The sequence below is a fragment of the Anas acuta genome, chromosome 16, assembly GCF_963932015.1.
Source record: "Anas acuta chromosome 16, bAnaAcu1.1, whole genome shotgun sequence".
Classification (NCBI taxonomy): Eukaryota; Metazoa; Chordata; class Aves; order Anseriformes; family Anatidae; genus Anas; species Anas acuta.
In genome coordinates, this window is record NC_088994.1 from 15,926,548 (window position 1) to 15,954,547 (window position 28,000).

General features: G+C 67.8%; 3 protein-coding genes across 4 annotated transcripts; 2 read left to right on the plus strand and 1 right to left on the minus strand.

The window, feature by feature from the left end:
* Positions 1–4,528: 4,528 nt before the first annotated feature.
* Positions 4,529–5,533, plus strand: ID1 (inhibitor of DNA binding 1). The gene is made up of 2 exons (XM_068700605.1): positions 4,529–4,931; positions 5,223–5,533. Exons 1-2 carry the CDS (start codon positions 4,611–4,613, stop codon positions 5,262–5,264), a joined length of 363 nt encoding a protein of 120 aa, XP_068556706.1. The 5' UTR covers positions 4,529–4,610; the 3' UTR covers positions 5,265–5,533.
* Positions 5,534–8,703: 3,170 nt separating this feature from the next.
* Positions 8,704–12,609, plus strand: LOC137865183 (bactericidal permeability-increasing protein-like). The gene is made up of 15 exons (XM_068700023.1): positions 8,704–8,968; positions 9,111–9,225; positions 9,638–9,766; positions 9,840–9,995; positions 10,102–10,165; positions 10,277–10,337; positions 10,472–10,563; positions 10,650–10,826; positions 10,939–10,998; positions 11,247–11,414; positions 11,563–11,630; positions 11,893–11,935; positions 12,092–12,155; positions 12,288–12,364; positions 12,443–12,609. Exons 1-15 carry the CDS (start codon positions 8,776–8,778, stop codon positions 12,482–12,484), a joined length of 1,509 nt encoding a protein of 502 aa, XP_068556124.1. The 5' UTR covers positions 8,704–8,775; the 3' UTR covers positions 12,485–12,609.
* A 571-nt stretch (positions 12,610–13,180) lies between these two features.
* Positions 13,181–27,968, minus strand: BCL2L1 (BCL2 like 1). 2 transcript variants are annotated; one of them, XM_068700024.1, is made up of 4 exons: positions 27,765–27,968; positions 26,422–26,491; positions 24,807–25,440; positions 13,181–14,955 (listed from the first exon to the last, which is right to left on the minus strand). In XM_068700024.1, exons 3-4 carry the CDS (start codon positions 25,350–25,352, stop codon positions 14,818–14,820), a joined length of 684 nt encoding a protein of 227 aa, XP_068556125.1. In that variant the 5' UTR covers positions 25,353–25,440; positions 26,422–26,491; positions 27,765–27,968; the 3' UTR covers positions 13,181–14,817. The 2 variants fall into 2 exon arrangements, with proteins under 2 accessions (XP_068556125.1, XP_068556126.1); XM_068700025.1 differs by lacking the exons at positions 26,422–26,491; positions 27,765–27,968 and adding an exon at positions 25,639–25,783.
* Between the last annotated feature and the right edge of the window lie 32 nt (positions 27,969–28,000).

Genomic DNA, 28,000 nt, shown 5'->3' on the forward strand with positions numbered 1-28,000 from the left:
GCGGGGCCGGGGGGGTTATTGGGGCTGCTCGAGCCTGGTGCGTGAGCTCTGGGTGAGCATCCGAGCCCTTCCAGCAGCTTTATTCCCCCCCTTGGGGTCTGGGATCCTTATCTTTGCACCCAAGTGGCCCTCCCCTTCCCCTCCTGCAGTGCTCTGCCCAGCCCCAACCTGGCCTCGATGCCACAGCACCAATATTTGGGGCCGTGGCCACTGCACCCAGCTCTGGTTCCTGCTGGGGCCGTTTGCCCTGCGCCTCGCGGCACCAGCAGTGTCCTCCCTGCCCGCCTCGGGGCAGGCGAGCAGAGAGGATCCCGCATCCCTCGGGCCGTGCCCACTGCCAGAATAAATAGAAAGTGTTTGCTGGCTTGGCAGCCCCTCCACAAAAGCCGTATTGAGCCATTATTCCCCGCCTGGGCTGCGAGCACTAAAAGTGGCGCCTCGCCTTCTGCCATCTAATGACCCCGCGCGGGCTCCTACAGATGTTTTCTATGACTTACAGCTCCTTTTTCCAACGGCCCTGTCCGCAAAAACAAGAGGGGCCACTTTAATTCCAATTAAATACCTCCAGCTAAGCAAACAGTGTGCAGCGGGGGCCTGGGCACCGCGCGGCCGCCAGGCCCGGCCCACAGAGCCGCTGAGTCTAGACTCCAGATGTGATTCCACCAGGCTCCAGTGCCCCGTGGAAAACGACACGGGGCCACGACACGGGGCCGTGCCCGAGGCTGTGGGGCCGTGCCCAAGGCTGTGGGGCCGTGCCCGAGGCTGTGGGGCCGTCACCACATCCCACGAGGCTCCGTGTCCTCCTGAGTTTCAGCTGGGGGCATCCCCGGGGGTCTCGCACCTATCCCCGCTCAGCCTCCGTGGTTTTGGGGTGCGTTTGGTCCCCCGGCCGTGCCCCTCGCCTCGCCCTCTCCCTGCTTCTGCCCGCGGAGCTGTGGGCAGCAGGAGCGTGGCAGCGAGCTGGGAGCTTTCCAAGGGGCTCCCAGCGGCGCCACGGGGAGCGGAAAGGCACGGAGAGGGGACAGCGGGGTCACCCCGGCCCTGCCCGGCCGATAAGCGGGGCAGAACCCGGAGGAAGGAAGCGCTCGGGCCCTGCAAGGAGCTGGGAGCAGAGCCAGCGCCTGGGCGGCCCCCGGGGCTCTCCTGCCTCTGCTGCACCTGGGTCCTGCAGCGGCTGCGCGGCTCCGCTCTGTCTGAGCCACCTTCCCCCTGCTGTGGGGTCTCTTTGGGTTGTTGGGGACACGGAAAAATCCCCCCGGCTCCAGCGTGAGCCCTCCGTCCACGGGGTTGGGGGATGGCTCCATCCCTGCTGCCCTAGATGTGGGGTTTGGGGTGATTCCCCCCTCCTCAAACACTGCCTGCGGCACCCCAGGCACCTTCCCCTTGTGCCAGGGGCTGAACTCAGCCCCGCAGCCCCAGTAGGACGGGCTGTGGGCGCACAGGGAGCACCCACGGGTGCAAACGCTGAGCGTGGGGTGCTTGGGGGGGACACGTGGGGTCTGCTGGTCCCCGGCGCCCTGCAGAACCTCCCTAAAAGGGATGAGTGCTGGGTGCAGCACCCTGCTCCATCCACCCCGTCCCCCGGTGCTGTGTCCCAGCACCTGGAGCCAGGGACACCCGGCCACGGTGGGGGGGCCGCTGGTGAGAGCCGGGGTCCCACGGAGCGCCGGCGCCCGGCCGTCGGCTGCGAGCGGGGAGAGGAAGCAGGCGAGAGCAGCCCCGTCCCCGGCCTGCCGGCGAGGAGGGGCAGGAAGCTGGAATAAATCCCAGGAAGGGCCGCCTGGCTCCAGCTGGTCTGGGCTGCAGCGGATGGAGCCGGGAAGGGGAAGGGAGAAGGCGGGAGGGGAACGCGCGGGGGCTTTCTCAGGCCTCGGCCCCGCTCCAGCTGTGCAACGGGTGCTGCTGGCCCCAGGCAGCCTTGGGGCTCCTGATAGGCACGGGGATGGCTGGGCTTGGAGGCGATGCAGAGGGCTGAGTAGACAAAATTTTGGGGGGAACCCATTCATGGTGGGCACCCTGGTGTCTGTGGGTTCGTGGGATCCCCTCCTGCGCTCAGCCACGCGTCCGCGTCTGGCTCCGTGGTGTCCTGCGGAGCCCATCCCATTGCTGCTGCTTTTAGGGGCACAAAACCCAAACCTGAGCCCCCCCAAACGCATCAGTGCCCGCTGGGGAACTCAGCTCCACGTTGCAGAGCCCTGCACCCGGAGCTGGGTGCTGCCACGGAGCCGTGGCACTGCCCAGCCCCTGTCCCCATCGTCCCCACGGCGCAGGCAGCCCCTCGGTGCGGCCGTGCCCTGTGTGGTCCCGATGGTGCAGGGGGGGGGGCACGGCCGGGGGCTTTGATGTGCTCGGCTGCTGGGCAACCCCTGCTCGGCGCAAAGCAGCCGCGTTCCCGGCCGGGCTGCGCCCCGCCAGCGCCATATGGCCGAGGCCACCGTTCCCAGAATTGAGATGGAAATGAAGCCATCCGTCTTGGGGGCCAACACCGGCACCCGGCTACAACCACGGGGCCACGTCGCCAGCCCCAGCACCCCAAAGAACCGAAGTGGGGGGGATCCCACAACCAGGAGGACCCCCGCAGGACGAGGGGACGCCCGTGTCCATGTCCCCAACGCCACCCGGGGTGCTCGGGGCTGGCTCGTCCCGGCCGTGGCGCATTGTTGGCGGTGCAGCTGGCGGGCGCGCGGCCGGGCCGGCGGCACTGAAAGGCATTCCTGCGCACAATGTCCCCGGCCTCCCCGCCGCGGCCGGGCCACCACCGCCAGATGGGGGCTAATTAGTGGCTTTGAGAGCCGCGGTGGGAACCGGGCAGCACCAGGCCCCCTCCTCGGGGCCCTTGAATGGAGGGGGCGACCCCAACGCCGTGCCCACCCTGGGAACCGCTCGGGGATGAAGGGACGGAGGGACAGAGGGAGGGACGGATGTGCTCACAAAGCCAGGGGGATGGAGGGACCGAGGGATGGGAGGACGGAGGGATGGGAGGACGGAGGGATGGGAGGACGGAGGGACGGGAGGACGGAGGGACGCAGCTGTCCCTGGCCCCGCAGAGCCCCGAGGTGCTGCGTTAAAGCCCCTCCATGCGCAGCAGGCTCCGGGGTTGCCCCCACCCTGCAGAGGAAGATGAGGAGAAGCCTTCATCTCACCCCACACCCAGAGAGACGCTGCGGGGCTCCCCCACGGCAGGGCCTGGCCCTGACACAGCCACGCCACGAGGACGGGGAGCACGGGGCACCCACACGGGGTACCCGCGGTGTCCCCGCGTCCATCCCTGCTTCTGCAGCCGCTGCGCACGGCCGGGTTTGTGCACGTGGGGGCTTCCACAGGGCTGTGCACGACTGCGTTTCCTCGTGCACGCCCGTGCGTGTGCGCGCATGCACGGCCGTGTGCGTGCCCCCGTGCCCTGCACACACGCTCACACATCCCCGAGCGTGCGGGTGGCCGAGGAGGCTGCAGCTGCCCCCGGAGAGCTGCTCCCAACCGCTCTGCTCCTGCTGCAGCTGCGGGGTCGGGTCCTGCCCAAAGCCCCCCCCAAGAGATGCAGGTGCGGGGAGCCGGGCACGATCATTAGCGCTAATTAGCGCCCGGATCGGAAGCCCTTCGGGGCAGGGCCTGGTTTGGTTTCGGCTCAGGGCTGCACGGAGGCTGCAGCAGCCCAGGGGGGGACCTCCCCGTCCCCGTCCCCGTCCCCATCCCGCAGCCGGGTCCCCCCCGCGCCGCAGCCGCGCACACCGGGGAGCTCCGGGGGTAGGGGGGGGGGGCGGCCCGAGGGCGAGCAGGGCCGGGGCTGCGGGGTCCCCTCGGGGTGTCCCCGTGTCCCCTTGTCCCCGTGCCCCGCGGCCGTGCCCCGGTGGCCGCAGGTGCCCCCCCCCCCAGCCCCGCCCCCGTCTCCATGGGCACCGCCCGCCCGGCGCCGCGCTGACAGCGCGCGGGGTTTTATGAATGGGTGACGTCACGGGCCTGGCGTCTAACGGTCTGAGCCACCCGGGGGGGGGCGGGGAAGGGAGGGGGGGGGCTGCAGGGGGCGGCAGCGGGGCCAGGGGGGGTGGGGGGGGCGGGGGGGGGTGGGAGGGCTGGAGGGGGGTGTGGGGGGGGTGTGGGGGGCGGGGGGGGGTTGGGAGGGCTGGGGGGGGGGTGTGTGGGGGGGTGGGGGGGGTGTGGGGGGCGGCAGGGCACGGGGGGGGCAATGGGGAGGGGGGGGGGGCTGGGCTGTGGGAGCCCGGCGAAGGAGGGACCCCGGGGGGGTGCGGGGAGCCCGGGGGGCTGCGGGGGGGCTGGGGGGTCGTGGGGGACCCCCGGTACGGGCTCGCTTCGGGGAGGGCCCCCCCGCACCCCTCCAGCCCCCCCTCCTCGTATCCCAAGCCCCCCTCCCGCTCTCCCCCCCACGCGCGGCCCCTTTAAGGCTCTGCCCTTCGGGGCGCATGAATGGGGCGGCCGCCGCCGGCCCCGCCCCTGCTTCACCCCCATTGGCTGCCGCTCCCCACGAGGCCCCGCCCCCCGTCGGCGGCGCTCTATAATTGGCGCGGCGCGGCGCGGCGGGGGCGCAGCGCTCCCACGGCCGCCCGCAGGGTCCTAGCGCCGCCCGCCGCGCCCCGCTCCTCCGTACGCTCACCATGAAGGTCGCCGCCGTCGCCCCGTCTCCGTTGCCCGCCGGGCCCGGCGGGGCGTTGAAGGCGGTGAGGCCGGGAGAAGCCGCCCGCTGCGGGCCGGGCCCGGGTCCGGGAGCGATCGCGGCGGAGCAAGCGGCGGCCGCGCTGCTGTACGATATGAAGGGCTGCTACTCGCGCCTAAGGGCGCTGGTGCCCACCCTGCCCCGGCACCGGAGGGTGTCCAAGGTGGAGCTGCTGCAGCATGTCATCGACTACATCTGGGACCTGCAGCTCGCGCTGCAGCCCGGGCCCCCCCGGCCCCCCAACAACGCCGAGCCCCCCGAGGTGAGTGCGGTGCAGGGGCTGCACCGAGCCCTGCCCGGCCCCGGGGCCCCCTTTCCCCCCTTTTTTCCCCCCCTTTCCCCCTTTTTTCCCCCTTTTTTCCCCCCATTTCCCCCCCTTTTCCCCCTTTTTCCCCCCCTTTCCCCCCTTTTTCCCCCCCTTTCCCCTCCACCGTCCCCCCCCTGCCCGTCCCCCCCTATCCCTGGGGCGCCCCCCCCACACCGTCACCCCCTTGTTGTCCCCCCCCCGGTCCCCGAGCAGCCCTGACCTCCCGCTCCGTTCCCATTCCCGCAGGCTCCGTGCATGCCCGCTGCCGACCGCATCCTGTGCCGCTGAGACCACCACGGACCCGCCGGGACCCCCCCCCCCAGCAGCGCCGCCGCGCTCCGGATGGGACCCCCGGGCACGGATGGGGGGGGCCCGAAGCTGCGGGGCTGCAGCCGGGCCCCCCCCCCCCCCCCAACCCCCCCATAACCCGGGGGCTTCGGATCGTAACCTTCTCAGATTGCTGAGAGCATTCCCTGTATTGTATATTACAATGATGCTGGAGAATATTGTTCTACAATAGCCGGAGTTTTGTTATTAAACAAGCCCTGATTACCAGGCACGTGTCTTCGTGGCTGCATTGCATGGGGCTTTTTTTTTTTTGGGGGGGGGGATCCCTCCTGGCTTGCCCCCAGAGCCTGGGCACGCATCAGGAGTCCCATAGGAGCCCGTCCTGGGCTAGGGGGGTGCAGTGAGGGAGCACTGGGGCTCAGCTGGCCCCTCTACTGGTGGTACTGGGGTGCTGTGGGGCAGAGGCTGTGTGTGAGTGACCCCCCCCCAGCATAGGGCAGTGGGCATTGAGCCCCGGGGGGAGGCACAGCTGGGGGTGGGCATGCCCTGCCATCTCCCTGTGCCCCCCCTGTGGGGCTGGGAGCTCCGGGGGGGTCTCCTCACACCCCCCTCTAGGGCATGGGGGGGCTCAGGAGGCAGGGACGGGGCTGGTTGGGGTTCCCTGCTGTGAGTTTTGGTGAGGGGGGGGCTGCAAGTGGCAGATCCCCGTCCCAGCACCCTGCCCATGGGGGCTGTGCCCTTGCTGCCCCCCAGCAGGGACTGGGGGGGGCACAGCCTGCTCCAGCTCCCCGGGCTGCGACATGGTTTGAGGCTGAGAGGGGACCCTTGGGGAGGCGCAGGGGGGCATCTGCTTCCCCCCCCTGCTGCTGGGATGTGTCCCCATGGGTGGGTGCTATGGGGTGAGCTGCCCAGGGACATCTCTGGGGCCTGCCCTCGCCCCACTTCCCCGCAGGGCTGCCCGTGGCCTCCCATAAGTCACACACCGTCACCGGGCAGGGGACACGGTGTGGGACAGCCCCCCCGTGGGCTACCCTGAGGGACAGTCCCCACCGTGGGCTGCCCGGAGCTGCAGCTCCTGCGGGCCCCAGGGTGCTGGGGCCAGCCCTGGGGACACAGAGGAGCCCTGGGGACAGGGAACAGCCCTGGGGACACAGAGCAGCAGAAGGAAGTTTCGTGGCCGGGGTTGTGCAACCCCCCCCAGCTGTGGGTGCCCCCCAGCCCTGCAGGCACCCAGGAGGCTGCCCCATGACTCAGGAGCCCCCCCCGGGGCTGGAGCCACCGTGCCCGGCCCTTCCCGGGGGGGCTGGGGGGCAAAAGCGGGGTCTGGGGGCTCTGCGTGCGCCCCCACCCCTGACACAGCCCCCCCCGGGTGCTGCGCGCCCGGGGATGGGGGCAGAGGGTCGGGGGCTGGCCGGGCTGGGGGGCTCCTGGTCGAGGTGGGGGTCCCGCAGGGCTCCCCTTCCTTTAGGGGGGGGTCTGCAGGGTGCCAGGGGGCGCGGCACGGGCACGGCTCCGCCTGGTGCTCAGCCCCCCCCCGGTCCTATCCCAGCTGGGACGCACCGGGGGGGTACCGGGGGCTGCGGACCCCACTGGATGAACCCACCCACCGGCCCGGCGCCCCCCCCCCAACATCCCCTGACTCCCCTCCAGCACCCACCAGGACCCCCCCCCCCAACACCCCCGGACCCCCCCATCGCCGCCCCTCCAGGCCCCTCCAGGCTCCGTCCCAGCCCCGGGAGCGCGGCGCTTTCGTGGCCGTGCCGCTGGGTCCCCCTCCCGGTGTCTGCCCGCACTGCACGGCCGGGACCGGGGAGGGGTGGGGGGGGGCACGGCCTGGCCCGGCCTTATCGGGGGGGTTTTGGGGGCTGCAAAGGGCAGCGGGGCCGTGCCGGGCTCCAGCAGAGTCGTCGCAGCCGTGCCAAGGGGTGGGGGGCACGGGGATGGGGCCATGGGGAGGTGGGCGCTGGGCGCGGCACCCTGGGGTGCAGGGATCTGTGTGGGGCACCCCAGGGAGCTGGGATCTGTGTGGGACACCCCAGGGAGCTGGGATCCCTGCGTGGCACCCTGGGGACAAGGTCTGGGGGGGGGGGGACACCTTGGGGACCAGGGCTTTGTGCGTGGCACCCTGGGGACAAGGGCTCCCCGCGTGGCACCGTGTCCCGCTGCCCCACATCCCTGCTCCCACCCCATCCCGGTGCCCTCGCCCACCCGGCACCGCTGTCCTCCACCCCAGGGGTCCGTGTACGGGGGCTGTGGCACTTTTGGGGACACTCGGAGAGCTGCGGATGGGATTTGTGGGGTTGGGCTGAGCTCCGCCACGTGCCCGTGTGCCGGATGCGGCCGTGCCAGGAGCTGCAGGAAAGCCCCAGGGAAGGCCGGGTCCCTGCGGGCACCCGCGCCCCAACAAGTCCCTGGGTGCTGCGGCTGGGACCTGACTCATCCCGGAAGGGATTAGGGACACGGGGACCTGGGTGAGGTTCTGGTTGGACCAGCCTGGCTGCCCCGGGATGGCCACGGGCGGCACGGGGCCCTGCTGCCACTCGCAGCCCTGGGGGAGATGATGGAAACGGGACCCACGATGGGACCCTCGGCCCCCGCACCGGGGGGCACCGCCACCGCCTGCCACGGTGAGGATGGGCCCGGGATGGGGCACCCAAGGGTGGAGGGGTCGGGGTGGGCACGGGGCTGGGGCAGCGCTGGTGGCTGGGCTGGGTTTTGGGACACTGCTGGGCGCTGGGGACATCGCTGCTGCTGTGGGGTCTGGGGCAAGTGGGCTCCTGAGGGGGCCGTAAGGTGCGCTGTGTGGGGCTGGCCGTGGGTCCCGTGTCCCCCATGGGGCTGGGATGGGACCCTGGTCCCTGGGAGCGTGTGCCCGTGCCCCTGGCCAGGGGCTGTCACGGCCCCGCTCCCCAGGCAGCCGCTGCCCGGACCCAGGGGGGGTTTTCCCCAGCCCAGGGGCCGCCGTCTGCCCGCACGGCTCCTTCCTGCTGGACGGGGCTTTCGGAGGGACCGCAGAGTTCTCCTCGTGCTCTGCCTGCCCCTGCCTTCTCGTCACCCTGTGGTCTGGGGCTGCCGGCCGTGTCCCAGCGCTCCCCTACCCCATGGGAAGCTTTGGGTTCCCATGCGACCCCAAAGTGGGAACATCCCCACGTGGGCTGAGCCCCCTCCCCTGACACAGCCCCACTCCATCCTCTTCGCCCCATCCCCGCGCACCCCCGTCCCCGCGCCGTCCCCTCCTGCCGGGACACGAGGACAGCGCCGTGGCCGTGCTCGGTGTCCCCGGTCCCACGCAACCTGTGGCCGGCTGTGACGCTGGGGGGGGACCCTCTCCTTCCTGCGCTCCCAGGACGGGGAACGGCGGGGGAACGGCTTCCCCTCTGACTCACGCGTTGGGCAAGGTCGGGCTTTCAGCGGCGGGCGCACCGCGGTGTCCCCGGCGTGCGCACGGGGAGCTGATGTCAGCCCCGGGGCGCCCCGATATAAGGCCGGGGAGCGGGTCGGGGGCTCAGCCATGTCCTCTGCTCCAGCCCCCAGGTCACGCAGCTGCCCCAGGGCTGAGGGGGGGCTCTCGGCTCCCAGACGCCCACCGAGGGGCTCGGCCCTGGCTCTGCTCTGCCTCCTGCTCCTGCCGGCCGCCTGCTCGCCTGCCACCAGCTCCAGTCCTGGCATCAAGGGCAGGGTGACCCAGAGGGCCCTGGAGTACGGTGGGTGCCTGGGGTGGGGAGGGGAGATAGGGGGGCTTATGGGGCACCCCAGGGACCACGTCCAGATCCTGGGGATGGCCTGAGCCCAGCAGCACCCCGGGGTGCTCTGGCATCGGCCCTGAGCCTCCCTGCTCTGCCCCAGGCCGGCGCTTTGGGCTGGAGCTGCTGCGGTCACAGCTGCAGAAGGAACACGAGCTGAACCTGCAGGGCTCCTACCGGCCCCCCTTCCTGGGGGAGATCCAGTACAGCGTGCCCCGGTAAGAGCCCCCACTGCAACCCCAGTGCTGGCTTCATCCCCATCCCCATCCCTGTCCCCATCCCCATCCCCATCCCCATCCCATCCCCATCCCCATCCCATCCCCATCCCCATCCCCATCCCCATCCCCATCCCCATCCCCATCCCATCCCCATCCCATCCCCATCCCCATCCCATCCCCATCCCATCCCCATCCCATCCCCATCCCCATCCCATCCCATCCCCATCCCCATCCCATCCCCATCCCCATCCCCATCCCATCCCATCCCCATCCCATCCCCATCCCCATCCCCATCCCCATCCCATCCATCCCGTCCCGTCCCCATCCCCATCCCTGTCCCCATCCCTGTCCCAATCCCCGTCCCCGTCCCCTCTGCGCCCTGCCGTGACCCCCGGCTCCCCGTTGTGCCCAGGATCCACATCCAGGAGCTGCAGATGAACGACTCCTCCGTGGGCTTCGCCGAGGACGTGGGCGTGCGGCTGGCGGTGCGGGGCGCCCGCATCCAGCTCAGCGCCAACTGGAGCGCGCAGCTGGGCACCTTGTGAGTCCTCACCTGGGGACGAGGACGGGGGCCCCCCCCTGGCCCCGTGCTCACCCCCCCCTGCGTTCCCCAGCCAGGACAGCGGCGTGGTTCAGCTTCACGTGGCCGACCTGGCCGTGGTGGTGCTGCTGGGGCTGAGCGTGGACGAGGGCGGCCGCCCCGCCGTGTGGGCTGCCGGCTGCGATGCCCGCGGCACCCACCTGCACCTGGAGTTTCACCGGGGACAGAGGTGATGCCGGGCACCTTGCTCCCATCACGGGGACGCCTGGGGTGAGGGTGGGGGTGTTGGGGAGGCTGGGGGCGAGCTGAGGACCCCCCCGCTCTGTGTCCCTCAGCTGGCTCTACAACCTCCTGGTGCCGCTGTTCCAAAGGACCCTGCGGCAGCAGCTGAACAAGCAGGTGAGCGCTGCTCTGATGGTGCTGGGGGCCCTGGCACTGTGCCCCCAGCCCAGCCAGGAGCTCGGGGACCCCTTTTTGGGGCTGCTCCCTGATGCCCTGCTCTGCTTCCAGCTCTGCGTCGAGCTTGAGAAGAGCATCAGCAGGATGGAGGCTTCCCTAAAGCGCATGCGAGGTGGGAGCTGGGGGAGAAGGGCTGGGGGCTGGTGCCCGGAGGGGTCTGTGGGACCCCTTCAGCCCCGTGTCTGTGGGGCTGGGGTGGCAGGAGGATGTCCCATCCTGTCCCCAACACGTCCCTGCCACCTGCAGTGTCCCCCCAGCTCGACCCCTTCGCTGCCATCGACCTCTCCTTGCTGGGCCGCCCGCACATCACCGCGGAGCACGGGGACGTCAGCCTCAAGGTGGTGCCAACCCCGGGGGGGAAAGTGCTTGGAGGGGGGGGGACACAGACTGATTTTGATGTCCATCTGTCCATCTGTCCACGCAGGGCGAGTTTTTTGGGGTGGGCAGGCGCTGGCAGAGCCCCTTCTCACCCAAACCCGTGGGGCTGCCCGAGGCGCACGAGCCCATGGTGCTGCTCGCCCTGACCGAATTCGTGGCCAACTCCGCCGCCTTCGTCTACTTCACGGCGGGGGCCCTGCGCAGGAACATCTCCGGCGAGGCGGTACGGGGGGGGCTCCGGCACCGCACGGCGCTGCTGCCCCGCAAAACCCTGCCTGGGGGGGGTCCTGTGGTCACCCCCACCCCGCTCACCCGGTCCCTCTGCTGCCTTCCAGCTCCCGCGGCGCTTCCCCATCCAGCTGAGGACCAAGAGCTTGGGGAGCTTCTCCCCGCAGGTGGGTGGTGAAGGGGGGGAAAAGGGGACAGGGGGGGCTGCGGGAGGGTTTGGGTATGGGGTGAGGAAGGTGGGATGGGACGGGGGGGGACGTGAGAGGGGGAGACATCAGAGGGGGTGCAGGGACGGGGCACATTGGGGGCAGGACGGGGAGCGTTGTGCCCCCAGGGCAGGGTGCTGACGAGGTCGGGGTGGTGCCGGGTGCCCGTGGGGGGGCTCGGTTCCAACCCTACCCTCGCCCCCCCCCAGCTGCAGGAGCTCTTCCCCGACCTGCCCATGGAGCTGCAGCTCTCAGCCCGCCGGCAGCCCCTGCTCTCCTGCCACCCCGACGCCCTGCACGGGACCCTCTACGGCTCCGCCGAGGCCTTCGTGGTGCTGCCCAACGCCACCCGCGCGCCCGTCTTCCTGCTGGACATCGTGAGCGCATGGCCCCGGGGGGCTGGGGTCTTACTGTGGTCTTACTGGGTCTTACTGGGGTCTTACTGGGGTCTTACTGGGTCTTACTGGGGCCCTGCGGGTGCTGTAGGCACTGCCCCAGTGTCCCCAACGTCCCCTCTCGCTGCAGGACGCCAACGTGACGGGGAAGCCGACCATCACTGGGAACAGGCTGGGGGGCACCGTGCGGCTGACGAGGTGAGACCCCAGCCCCACGTTGGGTCCGGGATTTGGGACACCCCCACGAAGCCCCCCCCCGTCCTCCCCCTCTGACCATTTCCCTCCCTGGGGCCGTTTCATCCTGCCCCCAGCTCTCAGCCGTGCTCGGGTCCTCAGCTGGAGCCGCTGTGGGGTGGGGGCTCCCGGCCCTGCTGGGCTCATCCCATCCCTGCCCTATTGGGGGGGGGGGACACGGGGACACAGCCCCCCCCCCCAGTGCTGACCCCAATCTCTCCTCCAGCCTCAGCGTGGCGCAGGTGACCTCGCAGGTGGGGCCGCTGCAGGTGAGCAACCACGGGGGGCTATAGGGGGGCTATAGGGGGGCTATAGGGGAGGGGGGGTGACCCCAGCACATCTGGGAGCAGGGGGCTGGGGGCTGGGGGGGGGGCACAGCTCGGTGCAAGCCCCCCCCCAGGCTCAGGGCTCGCCGTGTGCCGCAGGTGAAGAAGCTGGAGAACGTGCTGAAATTCGGGATGTGGCTTTTCGGGGTGCCCTGGGCGAACAGTGAGTGTGACCCCCCCCTCGCCGCCCCCACCAAACCCTGGCTGCCCCCTGGGCTGTCCTGGGTCTGTTTTGGGTCCGTTTTGGGTCTGTTTTGGGTCCGTCCCGCTCACGGCCCCGCTGTCCCCCCCCCAGAGCGGCTCCGGTCGGGGGTCCCGCTGCCCACCCCCCGTGGCCTCAGCCTGGTTCACCCGCGCCTCTCGCTGCACGAGGTGGGTGCCCCCCCTGTCCCCTCACCCTTGGTGTCACCGTGTGTCCCCCCCCCAAATCTCACCCCGTTCTCCCCGCAGGGCTTCATGCTCCTCGCCACGGACCTGCGGTACGAGCCCTGAGACCCGCTGCTGCTGGGGACCCGCGGACCCCATCCCCATCCCCATCCCTGTCCCCATTTTGGGGGGGGGTCCAGCAGGGATTTCACCCCCCCCCCCCGTGTCCCGGCACCCGCAGCTCCCGTCTCGCCCGCGGGATGGAGCCCGTGGCCACGGCTCCGGCGCACCGGCACCGGCAGCGGGGGGGGGGGGCGGGCTCAAAACCCCCCCCAAAACCTCCCCCAAGGGCTTGCAGAATCCTCAGAGGGGGTGTCCCTGTCCCTGTCCCTGTCCCTGTCCTTGTCTTTGTTCCTGTCCTTGTCCTTGTCCTGGTCCTTGGCCCTTCCCGTGTCCCCCCCCCAAACCAACGCCTGGCACAGCGCCCTGGCCCCATGTCCCCAAATCGGGACGGGCACAGGAGCGAAGATTTGGGGTGGGGACGGGCGCAGGAGCCCGGTCCCAGCGAGAAATGAACGGGACGGGCATGGGGTTGTCCTGGTGGAACCACAGGGATGGGGAGCTGCCCCCCCCCTAAACCTGCCCAGCACCATCCCGGCCCCCTTGGAGAGCCGTGACCCTCCCCAGGAGGGGACAGGAGGGAACAGGAGGGGACAGGGGGGGACAGGGGGGGACAGGAGGGTCCCGGCTCCTGCTCAGCCTCCCCCGAAGACCCCCGCAGCGTGGCACCCCCCCCCAAAAAAAAACCACAGCACAGCAGCAGCGGCTCCACCGACAGAGTTTATTTGTGGCCTCACCTCCACCTGCAAACCGAAGCGTTCGGCGCTCGCCCTGCGGCGCGCGGGGAGCGGATCCTGGGGGGAAATCAGGGGGTGTGGGGGGGCCCAGAAAAGGGTGTGTCCCCCCCCCACACACACACCCCCGCTGCTCTCACCCCACTCTCTCGGGTGCTCCGTTACGCCCCCCAGCCCGCCCCGGAGCACGGCACCAGACATAAATACAGACAGACAGATAACAAAAATAGCATTCGAGTATTCACAAAGGAATTAAAAACTACTCGGATATGTACAGCAGAGCACGGAGCAGCCCCCCCCCCCACACACCCCCCCCGGGGGGGACGGCCCCGCTGCCATCCCAAAAAAACAGGGGGATGCTTTGGGGTGGGAGCAGCGCTGGGAGGGGGGGGGAAGCCGGGCACCTCTCGCACCTCTCGCACCTGTCACAGCCACGCCGGGGGGGCTCGAACCCCTCTGCCTGCCCTATGGGGACTGGTAGCAACTGGGGGGGCAACGCTGGATCCCACACAGTGGATCCGATGCACTGGATCCCACAAACTGGATCCCACGTTGATCCCATGGCTGCTGCTCCCGGGTCCTCGCCTGCTGCAGCCCCGCCACGGGTCCTGTCCCGGCAGCCCCCCCCCCACTGTGGGGTCCTGCTCCCCCTGCCCCTTTTGCCTCCCCGCTGTGTTCCTGGGTGCTGGAGGGTGCTGGGAGGTGCTGGGAGGTGCTGGGAGGTGCTGGGAGGTGCTGGGGTGCTGCAGCCCCTCGTGTGTCCCTGCCCTGCTGGGGGGGGGGGGGGAAGCGCTCTGCCCCCTCGCCTGCCTCCGTCCTGGCCCCAAAGCGAAGAGCGGGGACAAGTGGGGAGGGAAGGACATGGGGGGGGGGGGGACAAACGGGGGGCATGCAGAGCCACACAGCAACCCCGAGCGGAGGGAGAGGAGGGAAAAGAAGGAGGAGGAGGAGGAGGAGGAGGAGGAGGAGGAGGAGGAGGAGGAGGAGGAGGAGGAGGAGGAGGAGGAGGAGGAGAGGAAGGCCCCTTCCCCCCCGGCACAGCCCTGGGCCTGGCGCACCCACGGGGCGGCCTCAGCTCCCAGGGGGGGGGGAGCAGGGGGCTGGCGGGTGAACTCGGAGCCCCTCACCCTCAGCTTCAGCCTCAGCCTCCTCCTGGCACCATCCTGGTGGGCGAGGGGACGGGGAGGGTCTCAGCTCTGTGCCCCCCCCCCGCCATCCCCTGGCTCTGGCTGGGGATCCTTTATCTTAGCGACACATCTACACACACACGCACGCACCCACACATGCAAAAATAAGTCTGTTTATTCTCTTCAAAGTGATCTAAAGGGACCCTGCAGGGCTGGGGGCGCCTTCTAGCCAGCATTTTTCCAACCCCCCCCCTACCCCGAGGCTGCCTGGATCTCCCCGGCGCCGGGAGCTGGCGGCTGAAGCGCTGAATTTGGCCTCAGCGCCCCGAAAACACAACGGAACGGTCAAATCAGGGGAGCGAGGAGAAAAGGAGCTGGCGGCGCGAGGGAAGGAGCAGGATCTGCCCCCGGGGGGGGGTGCTCGGGAGCCGTGTAGTGGCTGTGGTGAAGGCGCAGCCGTCCCCGGGGGGGGGCCGGGTCACTTGCGGCTCAGCAGGGATCCCAGCAGGAGCACTCCGGCCACCGTGGCCCCGGTCAGGAGCCATTTGTTGAAGGTTTCTTGGCCCTTCCTCATCTCCGCAGCAGCATCGTTCCCGTAGAGGTCCACAAACCGCTCCTGGAGGGGAAAAAAAAAAGGAGAGCAGTGAGCATGGGGAGGGAGCAAGAACAAAAAGGGACATGGGGGGGGGGACGGGACAAGAAGGACCCCACGAGGGCAGGGAGCACCCCACGCGCTCGGGGCTCTCCAAAATTTTAGAGAGCATCCAAGCGCCACCGAGAGCATCGCAGCAGGGGGAAGGCCGGGCTGAATCCTGCCTCTGAGGTCCAAGGGAGCAGCAGCACCCCCCCGTTTATCGCAGCCCCCCAGCAGCACCAAGGTTTCAAGGGGCTGGCGCCGGCCTTGGGGAGCTCCTGAAGCTCGGGGTCCGGCCTCGAGCCGTGCTCCCGGCGCGCTCCCCGATAAGTGGCTGTGGTTCCAGTAAGCCGCCTGCTCTGGGAAAGCTGAGATAAGCCGGGCTGGAGCTTGCCTTGGCACGGAGACCCCTTCCTAGGAAAACCCAGCACAAACCCCCCCGGGAGGCTGTGGCTCGCAGGGCACCCCCCTCACCGTGCCGCACGCTCCCAGCGAGGCGCACGGAGCTCATGCCCTCCCTGCTCAGTGTCCCCAGGTGCCCAGCAGGGTGCAGGGTGCCTCGGAGGGGGCTGACAAGTTTTGGGACCTGCCAGGAAACCCAAAGGTTGCCCCCAGCACCTACTGCTGCCAGCAGAGCCACGGGGCGGTGACACCGGGGGGCTGCTGCCCAGAGCCTTGTCCCGGGGCACAGAAACCCCCCAGGGGCTCCCGGTGCTCCCCAGGGGCTCACCGGCTGGCACAGACCCCGTGCAGGCGTTGTGATGCATCCTGGCCCTATTTTTGGGGTGCAGACAGCCTCATGGGGGTGATGTCCTGCCCGCTGCTGCCTGCTCTGCTCCCACCAGCCCAGGAGGGAGGCCACGGAAACGAAACGGCCAAAACTGTGCCTGGCCCTGCTCCCCCTTCAGGGACAAATCCTCCCTCGTGGAGGGGAGCAGAGCCCAGGAGCATCCCCTACAGAACCCAGGAGCACCCCCTGCTCCTGACGCACCCGAGACACGCAGAATTTTGCTCCCACCAGGGGAGGTCACCTCGCTGGTTACCTCCACCTGCTCCTGGAGAGCTTTGGTGGGCTCAAACATCCCCCCTGCTCCTGCCAGACCCTTCCTAAAAGTGCCCCCATCCCTCCCACGGGGCTGAGGTTTCTGGAGGGGGCAGCTCAGAGCACGAGGAGGAGAGCAGGGGGTCCTGGGGGGCCGGGAGAGGAGCCGTGGGGGCAGCCCCTTGTCCCTCCGTGCCACCTCTCCTGCGCTACGTGCCCCAGGAGCTTGGGGCAAGGCGGTTCCAAGAAGCCCGTTCGGAGCCCTCCGTTTCTAAGAAAAGGAAGTGTTTGCTGAGCCAGAGATAAATGCAGGCGGCGGGGAGGGAGCTATCGGCTGCTACAGGCGGAGAGGAGCCGAGGGGAGGGAGGGAGGGAGCCCCTCTCCTTCCCCGGGAAGGGAGCAGCCCCGCAGGGAACCATCCCAGAGCGGGGGCCCCATGAGCAGGAGCCCAGGGAGCAGGTTTTGGGGTTAGGGGTGGTTCTCCCCTCGCCCTGCACATCCCATGCAGCACACCCGGTACCAATTCCGCCTGTTTTACCCCAGATTCGGGCTCCCAGGCTTGCCCAGGCACGTCCTGATATTTCTGGCCTCCCCCTCCCCGGGGTCACCTTTATCTGGGAGGAAATATTTGGGATTCCTGAGTTGCTCCGCAGCACGTCAGTGTCTCCAGCGCCCCGGGGCCGCCCCAGAGGACAGGGTGTCCTGCCACCAGCCTCGTCACATCCCCTCCCTGCTGACAGCACAGAGGAGGATGCCCTGGCCAGGCGAGGAGGAAGCAGCAGGAGGCTGTGCCCGGTGCCTCTCCCTGCCCGGTTCCAGGGCAGGACACGAGGTTGAAGGGCACCCAAGCACCCTAGGGTGCTCCCAGGCTCTGACCCCGTTGTGCCAGCGGCCCCAAGGTGTCTCGGGGTGATGAGAGCAGCGGCGGTGCTGGTGGCACCTCGCTGAAAGCAGGAGGGGAAGCTCCGAGGTTTCAGCCTCCTGCCCCCCGCCAGCTGCCTCCATCCCGCGGCACCGCCTGGACCCCGGCCCAGCCGCCGCAGCCCCGGGTTCCTCTTTCAAGAAAAGCTGCGGGGTTTTGGGAAAGAGGATTCAGCAAGTCAGGCCGGGCCCCGAGGCAGGTGAAGGGAGCAGATGCGAGCGGTTAATCCCCATCTGCTCTCCTGCCAGGCAGAGAGGAGGGGGCGGAAGAGATTTGGGCACCCCGAGCACCCCTCGTGCAGGAGGGGGAGGCACCGAGACACCAGCACGGGGCTGTGAGGAGCCAAAACCTCCCTGGGGACACGGCCGTGCCGCTCCCCGGCGTGCTGGGGGGGTTCTGTGCAGGTGAAGGAAGCACCGGGGTTTTTTGGGGGGGGAACGCAGAGCTGAGATCTTTCAGAAGAGCCAAAAACACGAGTGCTGCCAGAGGATCCCACGGCTCAGCGGGTCCCCACACGGCTCCAAATTGCCCCCAGTGCCCTGCTCCCCCCCCCCAGGGGGCACAACCCCGGGTTGCTGCACATGTGGGTGGCCCTAAAACTTTGGGGTCTCACGCCTGGACCCTCAGGAGGGCAGTGGTGCCAGCCCCGAGGGCCTGGAGCACAAAAAGAGCCCTGAGACAGGCTCAGCTTGGCGAGGAGCTGTGCCACCCGGTGCTGAGGCCGTGCTGGTCCCTGGGCAGGTTGGGGACGGGATTTGGGGTCAATGGGGTGGGATTTGGGGCCAACGGGGTGGAGAAGGGGCAGCAGGGACCCGGCCCCAGCTGTGTTGTGCTAACAGGGACCTCGGGGAGGCAGCTGCACGTCTCCATGACAAAGGCCCCGCTCTGCTCCCCTGGGTGCTGCCTCTCCTGGATGCGGCCATAAACTCCAAAAGGGGTGATTAAAATCCCACGGGGTCATTAAACAGGCCCGGCCCTGCTTCTCCTCCCTGCCCAGCCCCACACCAAGCGCAGGGGTGCCCGGGGTTAGCCCGCAGCCCCACAGAGCTGCAGAAACCAGCACAGCCTCCTCCCACCCCGGCTCCAGGGATCCTGTGATAACCCCACAGGGCTCAGCACCACCTCAGGGGTATCCAAACCCCAAAAAGGGGCTTGGAAAGCAGCCGTGACCCCTCTCCCTGCCCCCAGAGGCTGCTGCGTGTAGCAGGAGGCAGGGAGAGGGGAGCTGCGCTCTCCGTTCCCAAAACCTGCTGGAACATTCATGGGTACCGAGGCAGAACCCCAAAACCAGGCTGGGGGCTCCCAGAGGTGCCGCAGCTCCGGCCCCACACCGAGACCCCCATCAGGGACCCGTCCACGTGGGCCCAGCCGGATCCACTCGGGGGATTAGCACCTGCTGGGCTGGGGATTGTTATCCCAAGGGCATTACGGGGCACAGGCGGCCTCTCTGATGCCTCCCCCCCGGCGCACAGATGGTGTCTGAGCCCCCCCGGGCGGCACAGCCCGCTTGCCTTTTGTGCGGGGGGCACGCTCGGGGGGGGCAGGGGGAGCTCTCGTTGTAATTTCACGCCGCCCCGAGTGATTCGGAGATCTCTGGGGTCCTGCAGAGCCCTGGGAGCAAGGCTCCTTTCCTCCTCCTCACTGCTCCTCCTGAATGTCGCAGCACCCGTGGAAATCCGGGGGGAACCGCACGAAGGGGACGATGCTCGGAGCTCACGCGTGCCCGGGTGCAGAGCCCTGCTCCCAGCCAGGGCTGAGCGTGAGCCTCACAGCCTTTAAGCACACCAAATCCTACCCCAAATCTCCTCCTGGGGTGTGTAAACGTTACCAGACCTCTCCTGAGCAGGGCTGGGAGCAGGATTGCTCCCCAGGGTGTCGGGTCCCCAGGGCTCTGCCTCCGTCCCCAGCACCCCAGCGAACACCCATCGAGGTCCCCAGTTGCCAACTGGGGCCGGGCTGCAGCGACTGCACGGCCCTGAATGAAAAAGGGGAAAGGGCGGAGGGGCAGGAAGGGGAGGAAGATGTGCTCATTCTGTTTTCACTTCCCGTCAGCCCCCGTGAAATCTCCACCGACGCCGGCCGCGCTCTCGCTTGCAGCCGAGGGGGAAGGAGGCGAGGAGGGAGCCGATGCAGCCAACGTCTTGGGGCGGTGCAGGAGGAGAAGGGGGCTTCGTGTCCCCTTTGTGGGCTCCCCCAGCCATGAAATAATCCCTGGCTGGTGCTGCTGGAAGCTTCCAAATGAGCTCAGCTGCCCTAATGACAGCCATCAGCTCTCTCCGGCGAGCGCAATGCCTGTGAGCTGGCGCGTCACGGGACGGACGCGCTCATGGGGCTGCTGTGGTTGCTGACTCGGAGGCAGCAGCCCCTCATTTTTCTCAACACCTACCTCCCGCACCGCCCAGGAACTGCCCCGGGCCACCTCCTGCTTCCTGGTCCTGGCCCAGGCCACGAGCCAGCTGGCCACGAGGGGCACGTGCAGCAGCCACGCACGGCGCCCGTAGGAGCCCAGGTTTTGCCAGCCCAAACCGTGACAGAAGCACAGCGAGGTGCAGCTGGGCCCAGCAGAGCTTGGGGATGAACAAAGCGCGGCATTAGCTGCATGTGGACCAGACTGGGATGGCCTCATGGCCCTGCAGAGGGGGATAAAACCCCCAAATTGCTCCGTTCTCCTTTGGGGAGCAGCCACCAGGTCACCGCCAGCTCCTGCGGTGGCCTCCGTGTGGGGACAGGGTCCTGCCCCCGGGAAGCCTCGGTCCTCAGAGCTCCCTCGTGCTGCCAAGTGGCCACATTTTGGGGTTTTTGGTGCCACCCTGGGAGCAGGGGGGCTGGCAGCAGCCAGCGGGACCCCAACCCGGGGCAGGCAGCCCACGGGGAGCCTGCCCTCCCTCTGCCCTGGGGCTCCTCATCCCAAGGGTGACCCCTGCGAGCTGCCGTCAGCAGCCTGCTGCTAATTGGATCTGCTTAAAGCAGGAGCTGAGCCTGCAGGATGAGAATAACGCGAGGAGCTCCAGCAGCTGCCCCCCGGGGGAATCGCAAAGCCCCCCAAAACCTCACCACGTGGTGGCTGCTCCTCCTGCCCCGCAGGCAGGCAGCTGAGCCTGGGTTTCCCTCCCTGAGATCCTGGGAGATGGCACGGGGCTGCTACACGTGAGCTCGTGTCCGAGGGGATGCTGGCTGCCCCCAGGAGCTGTGTGGGGTGTTTGCACCCAGAGCCAGCCCTTCCCGACACCTCTCGGCCTCCTGCGCCTTTATTATTTGCTGCCTAAATTAAAAGGCGTGAATAAAAGAAGCAAAAGGCCTAAAAATACAGAAAAGCCGAGCGTTCTGACGGCGCAACTAGGTCACGGCTCCCCAGCCGTGCGCGGCTCAGCCTCCTGGGTTCACAACTGACAGCTCTCCCTCGCTCAAAGGGCCGCCTCCCGAAACCCACACCTGCTCCCCGTAACCCCAACCCCGAGCCATCTGCTAACGGCTCAGCCCCCGGTGCCCTCGCCCCGTGCCGCAGAGCGTGACCCCCTCTCCCCAGCTGAGCGCTCCCAACAACCCCCCGGGGCCACCCCGCAGCCCCCAGAGGGGAAACTCTCGCACAGGGCTGCAAACGAGACCCCAAATCCCCATCCTGGGTGTCCCCGGGGTGGCCTCGGAGCTCCTACAGCCGCAGCCACCTCTCTGCAGGGCCCCCCCAGGCGAGGACGGGGAGGAGGAGCTGGGTTTCCCCCCTGTCCAAGGCCGGAGCAGCCAGCCAAGGAGTGCCCCTGGCACAGAGGGACACTTCCCTTTCATGCCTCCGTTATCAGGCGCTGGGAACAATGGTGTTTTTTGGTGACATCCCTCCGGGAGGGCGGGGGACACCGCGGCCCCGAGCAGGGCGCAGGGAGCAGGGCGGGTGCCTTCGCCCTGAGTCAGCCGGGAGGGAATCGCCCTCGCTGGCTGCGGGGTCAGCAGGCAGAGAGCCGCCTCCCCCTGCCCCTTCCGACCCCCCAAATTGTGATCCCATGATCCTGTGATCCCCACACCGTGCCGGAGAGCACGGCCGATCCCTCGGCGCTTGGCTCAGCCCCCAAAAGCAGAGGGATCACGAGGAGCCTCTTGTCCTCACCCAGGCCCAAGAAGCTGCAGCTCTGCAGGGCCGAGAGCACCCTGCAGCTCCCTGCTCCTTCTTTGGGATGTGAAAAGGCACCCAAAATGGGACAGGGACCCGGCAGCACCCGGGGAGGGACCCTGATCCCTCTGAAGGGGAGCAGGATGATCAGGACTGATGCTGCCCCGAGCAGCTGTGAGCACAGAGCGGCACGAAGCAGTTTGCTGGGGCTGTGGCAGGTGTTTTATAACCGCTCTTTGGATTAAAGCATCTCAAAAAGGCTTCGCGAGCCCCAGTTCCCACAGCCTCCCCCGGGAGGGGAGGAAACGCCGCCACCTCCCCCCCCGTGCGCTGCTGCGCTCGCACTCACAGCCCCGCAGCTCCCTGCTGCATCCCAGGAGAGCAACCAAACCCCAGCACGGGGCCAGGAGCAGCGAGGAGAAGAGCCCGGGCCCTGCAGGAGGAGGAAGAAGCACAGGGGGAGAGAGGCAGAGCTTTGGGAACGCGTCCTTCCGTGTGCTGCGGGGCCTAGCGGCAGGAATGCGGCCGCGGCCGGGCAGGAAGCGGCGCTGGAAGTCATGGCAATGGCATTTCCTGGAGGGCTGCAGAAAAACCTCCCGGTTCCCAGGGCAGCCCCGGGAGCTGGCAGCGAGCTGCAGGGACATCCAGCAGCCGGTGGCATCCCAAATGGGTGGGGACAGCGGGGGCACGGTGCAGGGTGCGGGCTGTGAGACAAGCACGGCGCAAAGCAGACGGCACCGGGCACCTCCGACTGCAGCCAGAGAGCTCGGAGGGGTGCAGCGGTGCCTGGACACCCCAAAAGCTGTGTGGGAACGCCCGGGTGGTGTCAGGGGGACACCTCGGGGGCTGCTGGAGGTGGCTGCGTGCCCCACGGAGCACAGGGCACAGCCGTGCCAGGGCTCCTGCCCACGGTTCAAACTCACACGTGCCCAGCGTGACGAGCTGGGGCTGAGGAGATCTCGGGGGGCTGAGGAGATGTCGGGGTGCAGAGGGCTCAGCAGCAGGAGGTGTGTGCGCGGGGGGGGCCACAAAACCCTTTTTGGGGCTGGCAGCTGAAGTCCAGCTCTCAACCTGAAACCGTGGGGAGGGCCGGAGCGCGAGCACGGGGCCGAGCTGTCCCAGCTGTGCTCTGTCAGATGACACGCTCTGAGTCATTTCCTACCATTCACCAAAAAAAAAACAAAAAAAAAGTGAAAAAGCTAGAACAGGAGCTGGCTGCATTGACATCTTCAAAGGGTTTTCCCCGGACAGAACCACCAGCTTCCAGCTCGCCGCGGAGCACCGCGACGCGTCCAGCCCGGCACGCGGGACCACCGGCGGCTTGGGGGTCCCAGGGACAGCCCTGGGGAAAGCCCTCGCTTGTGGGTTCGCAGACCCACCCCAAGGACCCCAAACTCCAGTTTTGAGCCCTGCTCCGAAGGGAGATGCAGCCTGGAGGGAAAGGCAAAGGCAGGAGGATGCCCAGGGCTGGCACAATCCTGCCCAGCTCCCTTCCTCGAGCACACGAAGCAGCCGGCACAGCGCTGCCTGCCGCCCCACGCACCTCGGGTCCCTGCCTTCCCCTCTCCCCGGGGCTCCCCGCACCCCGTGACGCCTCCGACCCTTCCTGTTTAAAGTTTGCAGCCAGCGGGACGCAGGCCAGGTTAAAGGATCTGCCTGCAGAAAGCCTCCTCCTCGGTTCTGACAGCGGACGGGGTGCCCGTGAACCCCCCTCGGGTTCTCCTCGTGTCCCCTTTCCCGGTGCCAGGCTGCGGGGAGAGGGGGAGAACCCAAAGCAGGGCCAAAATACACCCCCGTTAGTGCCCTGCCCGGAGTTTTACCATCCCTCCTCCCTCAGAAAATGCTTTCTCCAGCTCTGCCCTCCCCAAATCAAGCTTGCACCCCCCCCAGCCGTGCTGCTCTGTGCTTTGTTCCCCCGGTGCTGAACAAAACCCAACACCTGAGACAGAGCCGCGCTCCCTCCCCATCACACACACATCCCCCAGGAGGTGCAGGGACGGCCACGATCCCAAACCACAGCTCGTTCCTACAGCTGGAGGCCCCGGGGAGCCCAGCAAGCATCCCCTGGACACCCCCCCCCCCCCGGGGAGGGATCCACGCGGGCAAATCTTCAAAGCCCGAGCGGGCGGGCGGCTCAAGAGAGGAGCAGTCCTGACCCTCCCGCAATCTGTTGAGCAAATATTTGCTACAAACAATGAATTTCGAGGCAGACGCGCACAAAAAAAAAGAAAAAAGCGAGGAGTCTTTAACTGCCATAGTGGGTTGGGGGCGGGGAGGAGGGGGAGGAGGTGTTTCATTCCCCCCCCCCGCGAGCAGGAGCAGGAGCAGGGAGCGGTGATTTTCCACCAGTGATTTAATCTAAATCCCCCGGAGAGTTCATTTACAAAAAATCAGCTTGCATTATCGCCCGGGTCTCCAGGATACAGCCCGGGCCGTCACTAACAGCAACGGCCACACCAGCTTGGAAACCTCGATTTGATCACTCAATTCCAAGACTAATCTGAGGCTTTAAAAGCCCAGGCCTGGAGGGAGGGAGAGAGGGAGGGGGAAGGAGCTGGGCGGCGTTTGGCCTAGGGGGGGGTTATCTGCAGAGCACTAAGGGGCCAGATCCAGCCCAGATCCCCCAGAGGAGTGCAGAAGCTCCCAGGTTGTGAATCGAAACCTCCTCCCAGGGCTGCCTGAGCAGCCCCACCCAGGCAGTGCCCCAGGCCGGCCACATTCCAGGAATTCCTGCGCCCTGGGTGCTCCCCGCTCCGCCCTGGGTGCTCCCGGGGGTCGGCAGGGGGGAGTTGGGGAGCCCCCAGGGGCTCCTGGGGTCCCCCCCCGATGCTAAAGGGGAGCGGGGCTGCAGGGCTCCTGCCCAAATCCTTGCGGCGCAGGGATGAAAGGGGCTGAAAGGCCTCAGCTCCTGGCATGCAGGGGGTGATTCCTCACCGATTCCTCACCGATTCCTCACCGATTCCTCATCATTTTGGTGCCACCAACTCAGCCTGAGCCCTACACCCAGCGAGGGTTACCCTGAGGGAATCCCTGAGGAGGAATCGAGGAGCCAACCCCGACACCTGCAGGCCCTGCACCTCCCGCTGGCAGCCCCAGGAAGCCGCAGGAGGCATCTCGGGAACGCTGCCCGCTCACAGCAACGCCTCACCTGCTGGGGGAGCAGCTGGGGATGCAGCAGATCCCCAGATCCTGTCCTGGGCACGGGGCCGTGCCTCGAAACCCCCCCCAGCCCCCCGTGGAGCTGCCCCAGAGCCACCCCCAGGGATCTGCCGGGGGGTTTGGCTCCACCACGACCACAGTGGAAGCCGAGGAAGGGCTCGTCTGCAGAATGGAGAAGTGGCTGGTGCCCCAGCAGGCCAGCCCGGAGCAGCTCAGGGAGGAGGAGGAGGAGGAAGAGGAGGAAGAGGAGGAGGAGGAGGAGGAAGCGGCGCTCCCCGCTGTGAAATGCCACAAGGAACATGCCCGAGAGCAAGGGGCTGCCGCGTGAAGAACTGAGCAGGGCTGACGGGAGGCTTCTCCAAAGGCTCTCGGAAAATGGGTCTCTTATGTAACAGGGGAGGAGGAGGGGGGGGAAAAAAGGATGAGGAAGGACAGAGCTGAGCACGAACTCTTTGTTCCATCGCGTCGCTCTTGTGACAGAGCTTAGGGACAGCGAGGGCAAGGCCATGCAGTCACTGCTCACTGCTCACCCCACAACGCCTCGGGGCAGGCGCTGGCAGACACCACAGGGAGCCCCCCCCCACCCCCACGGCGAGCACCCCCTTACCCATCCGCCGTTCTCCTGGATCCAGGGGTCGAGGTGGTCGCTCAGGTAGGTGGTCATCCAAGCCACGATGCGCCCCACCAGGACCCTCATCTCCTTGTCCACGCTCTCCACGCACAGCGCCCCTCCGAAGGAGAAGAAGGCCACGATGCGCCCCCAGTTCACCCCATCGCGGAAAAGTTCGTTCACCACCTGCTCGAAGCTCTGGTAAGCCGTGCCGGGGGTGATGTGGAGCTGGGAGGTGAGGTCGCTGAAAGCCCGGCGGTACCTCAGCTCGAATTCATCCCCGGCTTCGCGCAGAGCCTGCCGGACGGCGGCCGATTGAACGAGCTCGTGGACCTCCAGGCTGCTCCGGTGCACGGCGGCGCCGTTCACTACCTGGCCGGCTGGGGGGTGCCAGGAGGGGCTCCCGTTGAGCACCGCGGCGGCCTCGGAAGCCAACTCAGTCCTGTTCTCATCCTCTTCCTCCAGCTGGCTCCAGCTGTAGCCTTTCTGCGACAGCTTGTAGGAGACAAAGTCGATCACCAGCTCCCGGTTGCCGCTGGACATTTTTCACACCTGGGCAGCCCCCACTGAGTCCATGGTCCGGAGCACGCCGCGGATCAGCCCCCTCGGGAGGGTGCGGGAAGCATCCGACCTTTGCACGGCCACACGCCGGGGGGGGGGAAGGAGGCAGAGAAATGGTTAAGGAGGCAGCCCCGAGCCCCATAGCGCTGCCCAGCCCCCAAACCGCCCCCAAACCACCCCAAAACCACCCCAAAACCACCCCAAAACCTCCCTGGGACCCTCTCCAAGCCCTCCCCCAACCCTCCGTCCCCGCAGCCCCCGGGCTCACCGGGTGCGGGCGGCTGTGCGGGAGCTGCGGGCGGCCCCGGTCCCGCTGCTCCGCCAGCCCCGGAGCTCCGCGGAGGTGGAGGCAGCACCGCCCCCAGCCCCGCCCGTTAAAGGGCCCGGTTCTTTGCCCCCCCCCCTCTTCTCTCCCGGGATTGCCCAACGGCGCTGCCCAACGGCTCGAGGAGGGCTCGGTGCAGCCCCCCCCCCCCGGTGCCTGTCCCCATCCCCATCCCGCTGGCATGCCCCAAAAGGGCAGCGTCCCTCTGACCCTATAAAGGGAAGGGGTAGGGGGAAAAAGGGGGCAAAGCATCCCCTAAAAGCTGCAGGTGAGGATTAGGGGGGCTCCCGGGGAGGGTGGGTGCTGTGGGTGCAGGGGGAGGAGGGATTTGGGGGGGGCCGGGGCTCTCAGTGCAGCATTAAAATGCGTCCCGAGGAATAAGGCAGGAAGAGAACCCCCCCCCCAGGGAGCTCTGCGAAATGCTTCCTGCTACCAGGCACCGACAAAACCACGAGTTTTTTTTTTTTTTGAGGGGTTATTTGCACCCTCGGGGGTCTCCACGGGCAAATGCTGAGCGCTGGGCTTCTCCTGCAAAGACCCCAGGCAGCCCCTAGGTGCCCCTGCACACCCCCCCCAGTGCTCCCAGTTCCAGGCATTTCTCCTGTACTGGTTTCTCCCAGGAGTCTGGGAGAACCGAGGCAGGAGGGGGCAGCCCCCCCCCCCCCAGCCTCCCTCCTCGCAGGGATCCCAACGCGGTGCAGGACGCGGCGGTGCTGCCATACTCACCCTGGGAGGAGAGGACCAAAATAAAACCTCAGGACTGGCAAATCTCAGCTCGGCTCGGCGTCGGGACCAGCTGCGTTCGAGAGGGTTTGGATCAGAGCAATGTGGGGCTGCCAGGAGGCGATTCCCAGCCCTCCCACCCCTCCCTCGCCCTGCTCGGGGCTCTCAGGTGGTTCCGTGCCCGTCCCGGTGCCCCCCGAGCTCCGCCAAGCCCCGTCAGCCTCCCCCGGGGGTCGGTTTCCCGGTGGATCCCGGTGGCAGGGCTCAGGGGTGGCTGCAATGAGATGTGGGGGTAGGAAGGAGCCAGGAGCCTCCTGCCCAACGCGGGGCCGTGACTCAGCGCCGGGCAGGGCTCAGCCCGGGACTGCCCGGTGCGTGGGGATGGGGGTGTCACCGGGTGGCTCGGATTTGGGGCCGAAAGGGTGAAAACCGGGCACCGGGGGGTGAATGGAGGGGCCTGGCCTCGGGGAGTGGCTCCGGTGGGCACCAGGCTGGTAATGAGGTGGGGGGGAGGGCTGGGGGGCAATGGGGAGCCCCCGGGGCACTGGGAGTATAAGGAGGGGATTGGGATTGGGATTAGGGATGGGATTAGGGATGGGAATGGGATTGGGATGGGAGTTTGGAATAGGATTGGAATTAGGGATTGGAATTAGGACTGAGATTGGGATTAGGATTGGGATTAGGGCTGGAATTAGGATGGGAATTAGGAATAGGATTAGGATTGGGATTAGGGATTGGAATTAGGACTGGGATTGGGATTGGGATTAGGGATGGGATTAGGGATGGGAATGGGATTAGGATTGGAAATGGGATTGGAATTGGGATGGGAATTAGGAATAGGATTGGGATTAGGATTGGAATTAGGACTGGGATTGGAATTAGGACTGGTATTGGGATTAGGATTGGGATTAGGTCTGGAATTAGGATTAGAAATGGGATTAGGATTGGAATTGGGATTAGGATGGGAATTAGGAATAGGATTGGGATTGGAATTAGGGATTCGAATTAGGATTGGAATTAGGACTGGGATTAGGATTGGGAATGGGACTGGAATTAGGAATAGGAATCAGGATTGTTATTAGGGATTGGAATTAGGATTGGGATTAGTATTAGGACTGGGATTGGGATTAGGATTAGGATTGGCCCTCCCCGTGCCCCCCCCCCGTCCCCCGGTCCCGGGGCGCTCACGGGGCCCCCGCACGAGGCCTGCCGCTAAGTCCCGCCCCCCACCCCTCCCCGCAGCCAATCAGCCGCCAGCATCTCCCCGTGTGGGCGTGGCCCGCGTTCGGCCGCTCCCATTGGCTGAGCCGCCTGTCCCTCACGGCCCGGCCCGCTCCGCCCCTCACCTCAGCGCCTCACCGCAGGCTCCGGGCCGGGAGCGCCCCCGCGGCTCAGCCTTAGGCCGGTAGCGATCCGGGGAGCCGCCGGGAGCCCCGCCGGGCCTCGGCCCGCTCAGCAGCGCCCGGCCCCGCTCCGCATCACCGCCCGGCGGCCGCCGCGCTCCGGGGGGGTGCGACGGGGCGGGAGGGGGCGGGCGGGGGCACTGCGCATGCGCGCGGCGCTGTGAGGCACGGTGTGAGCA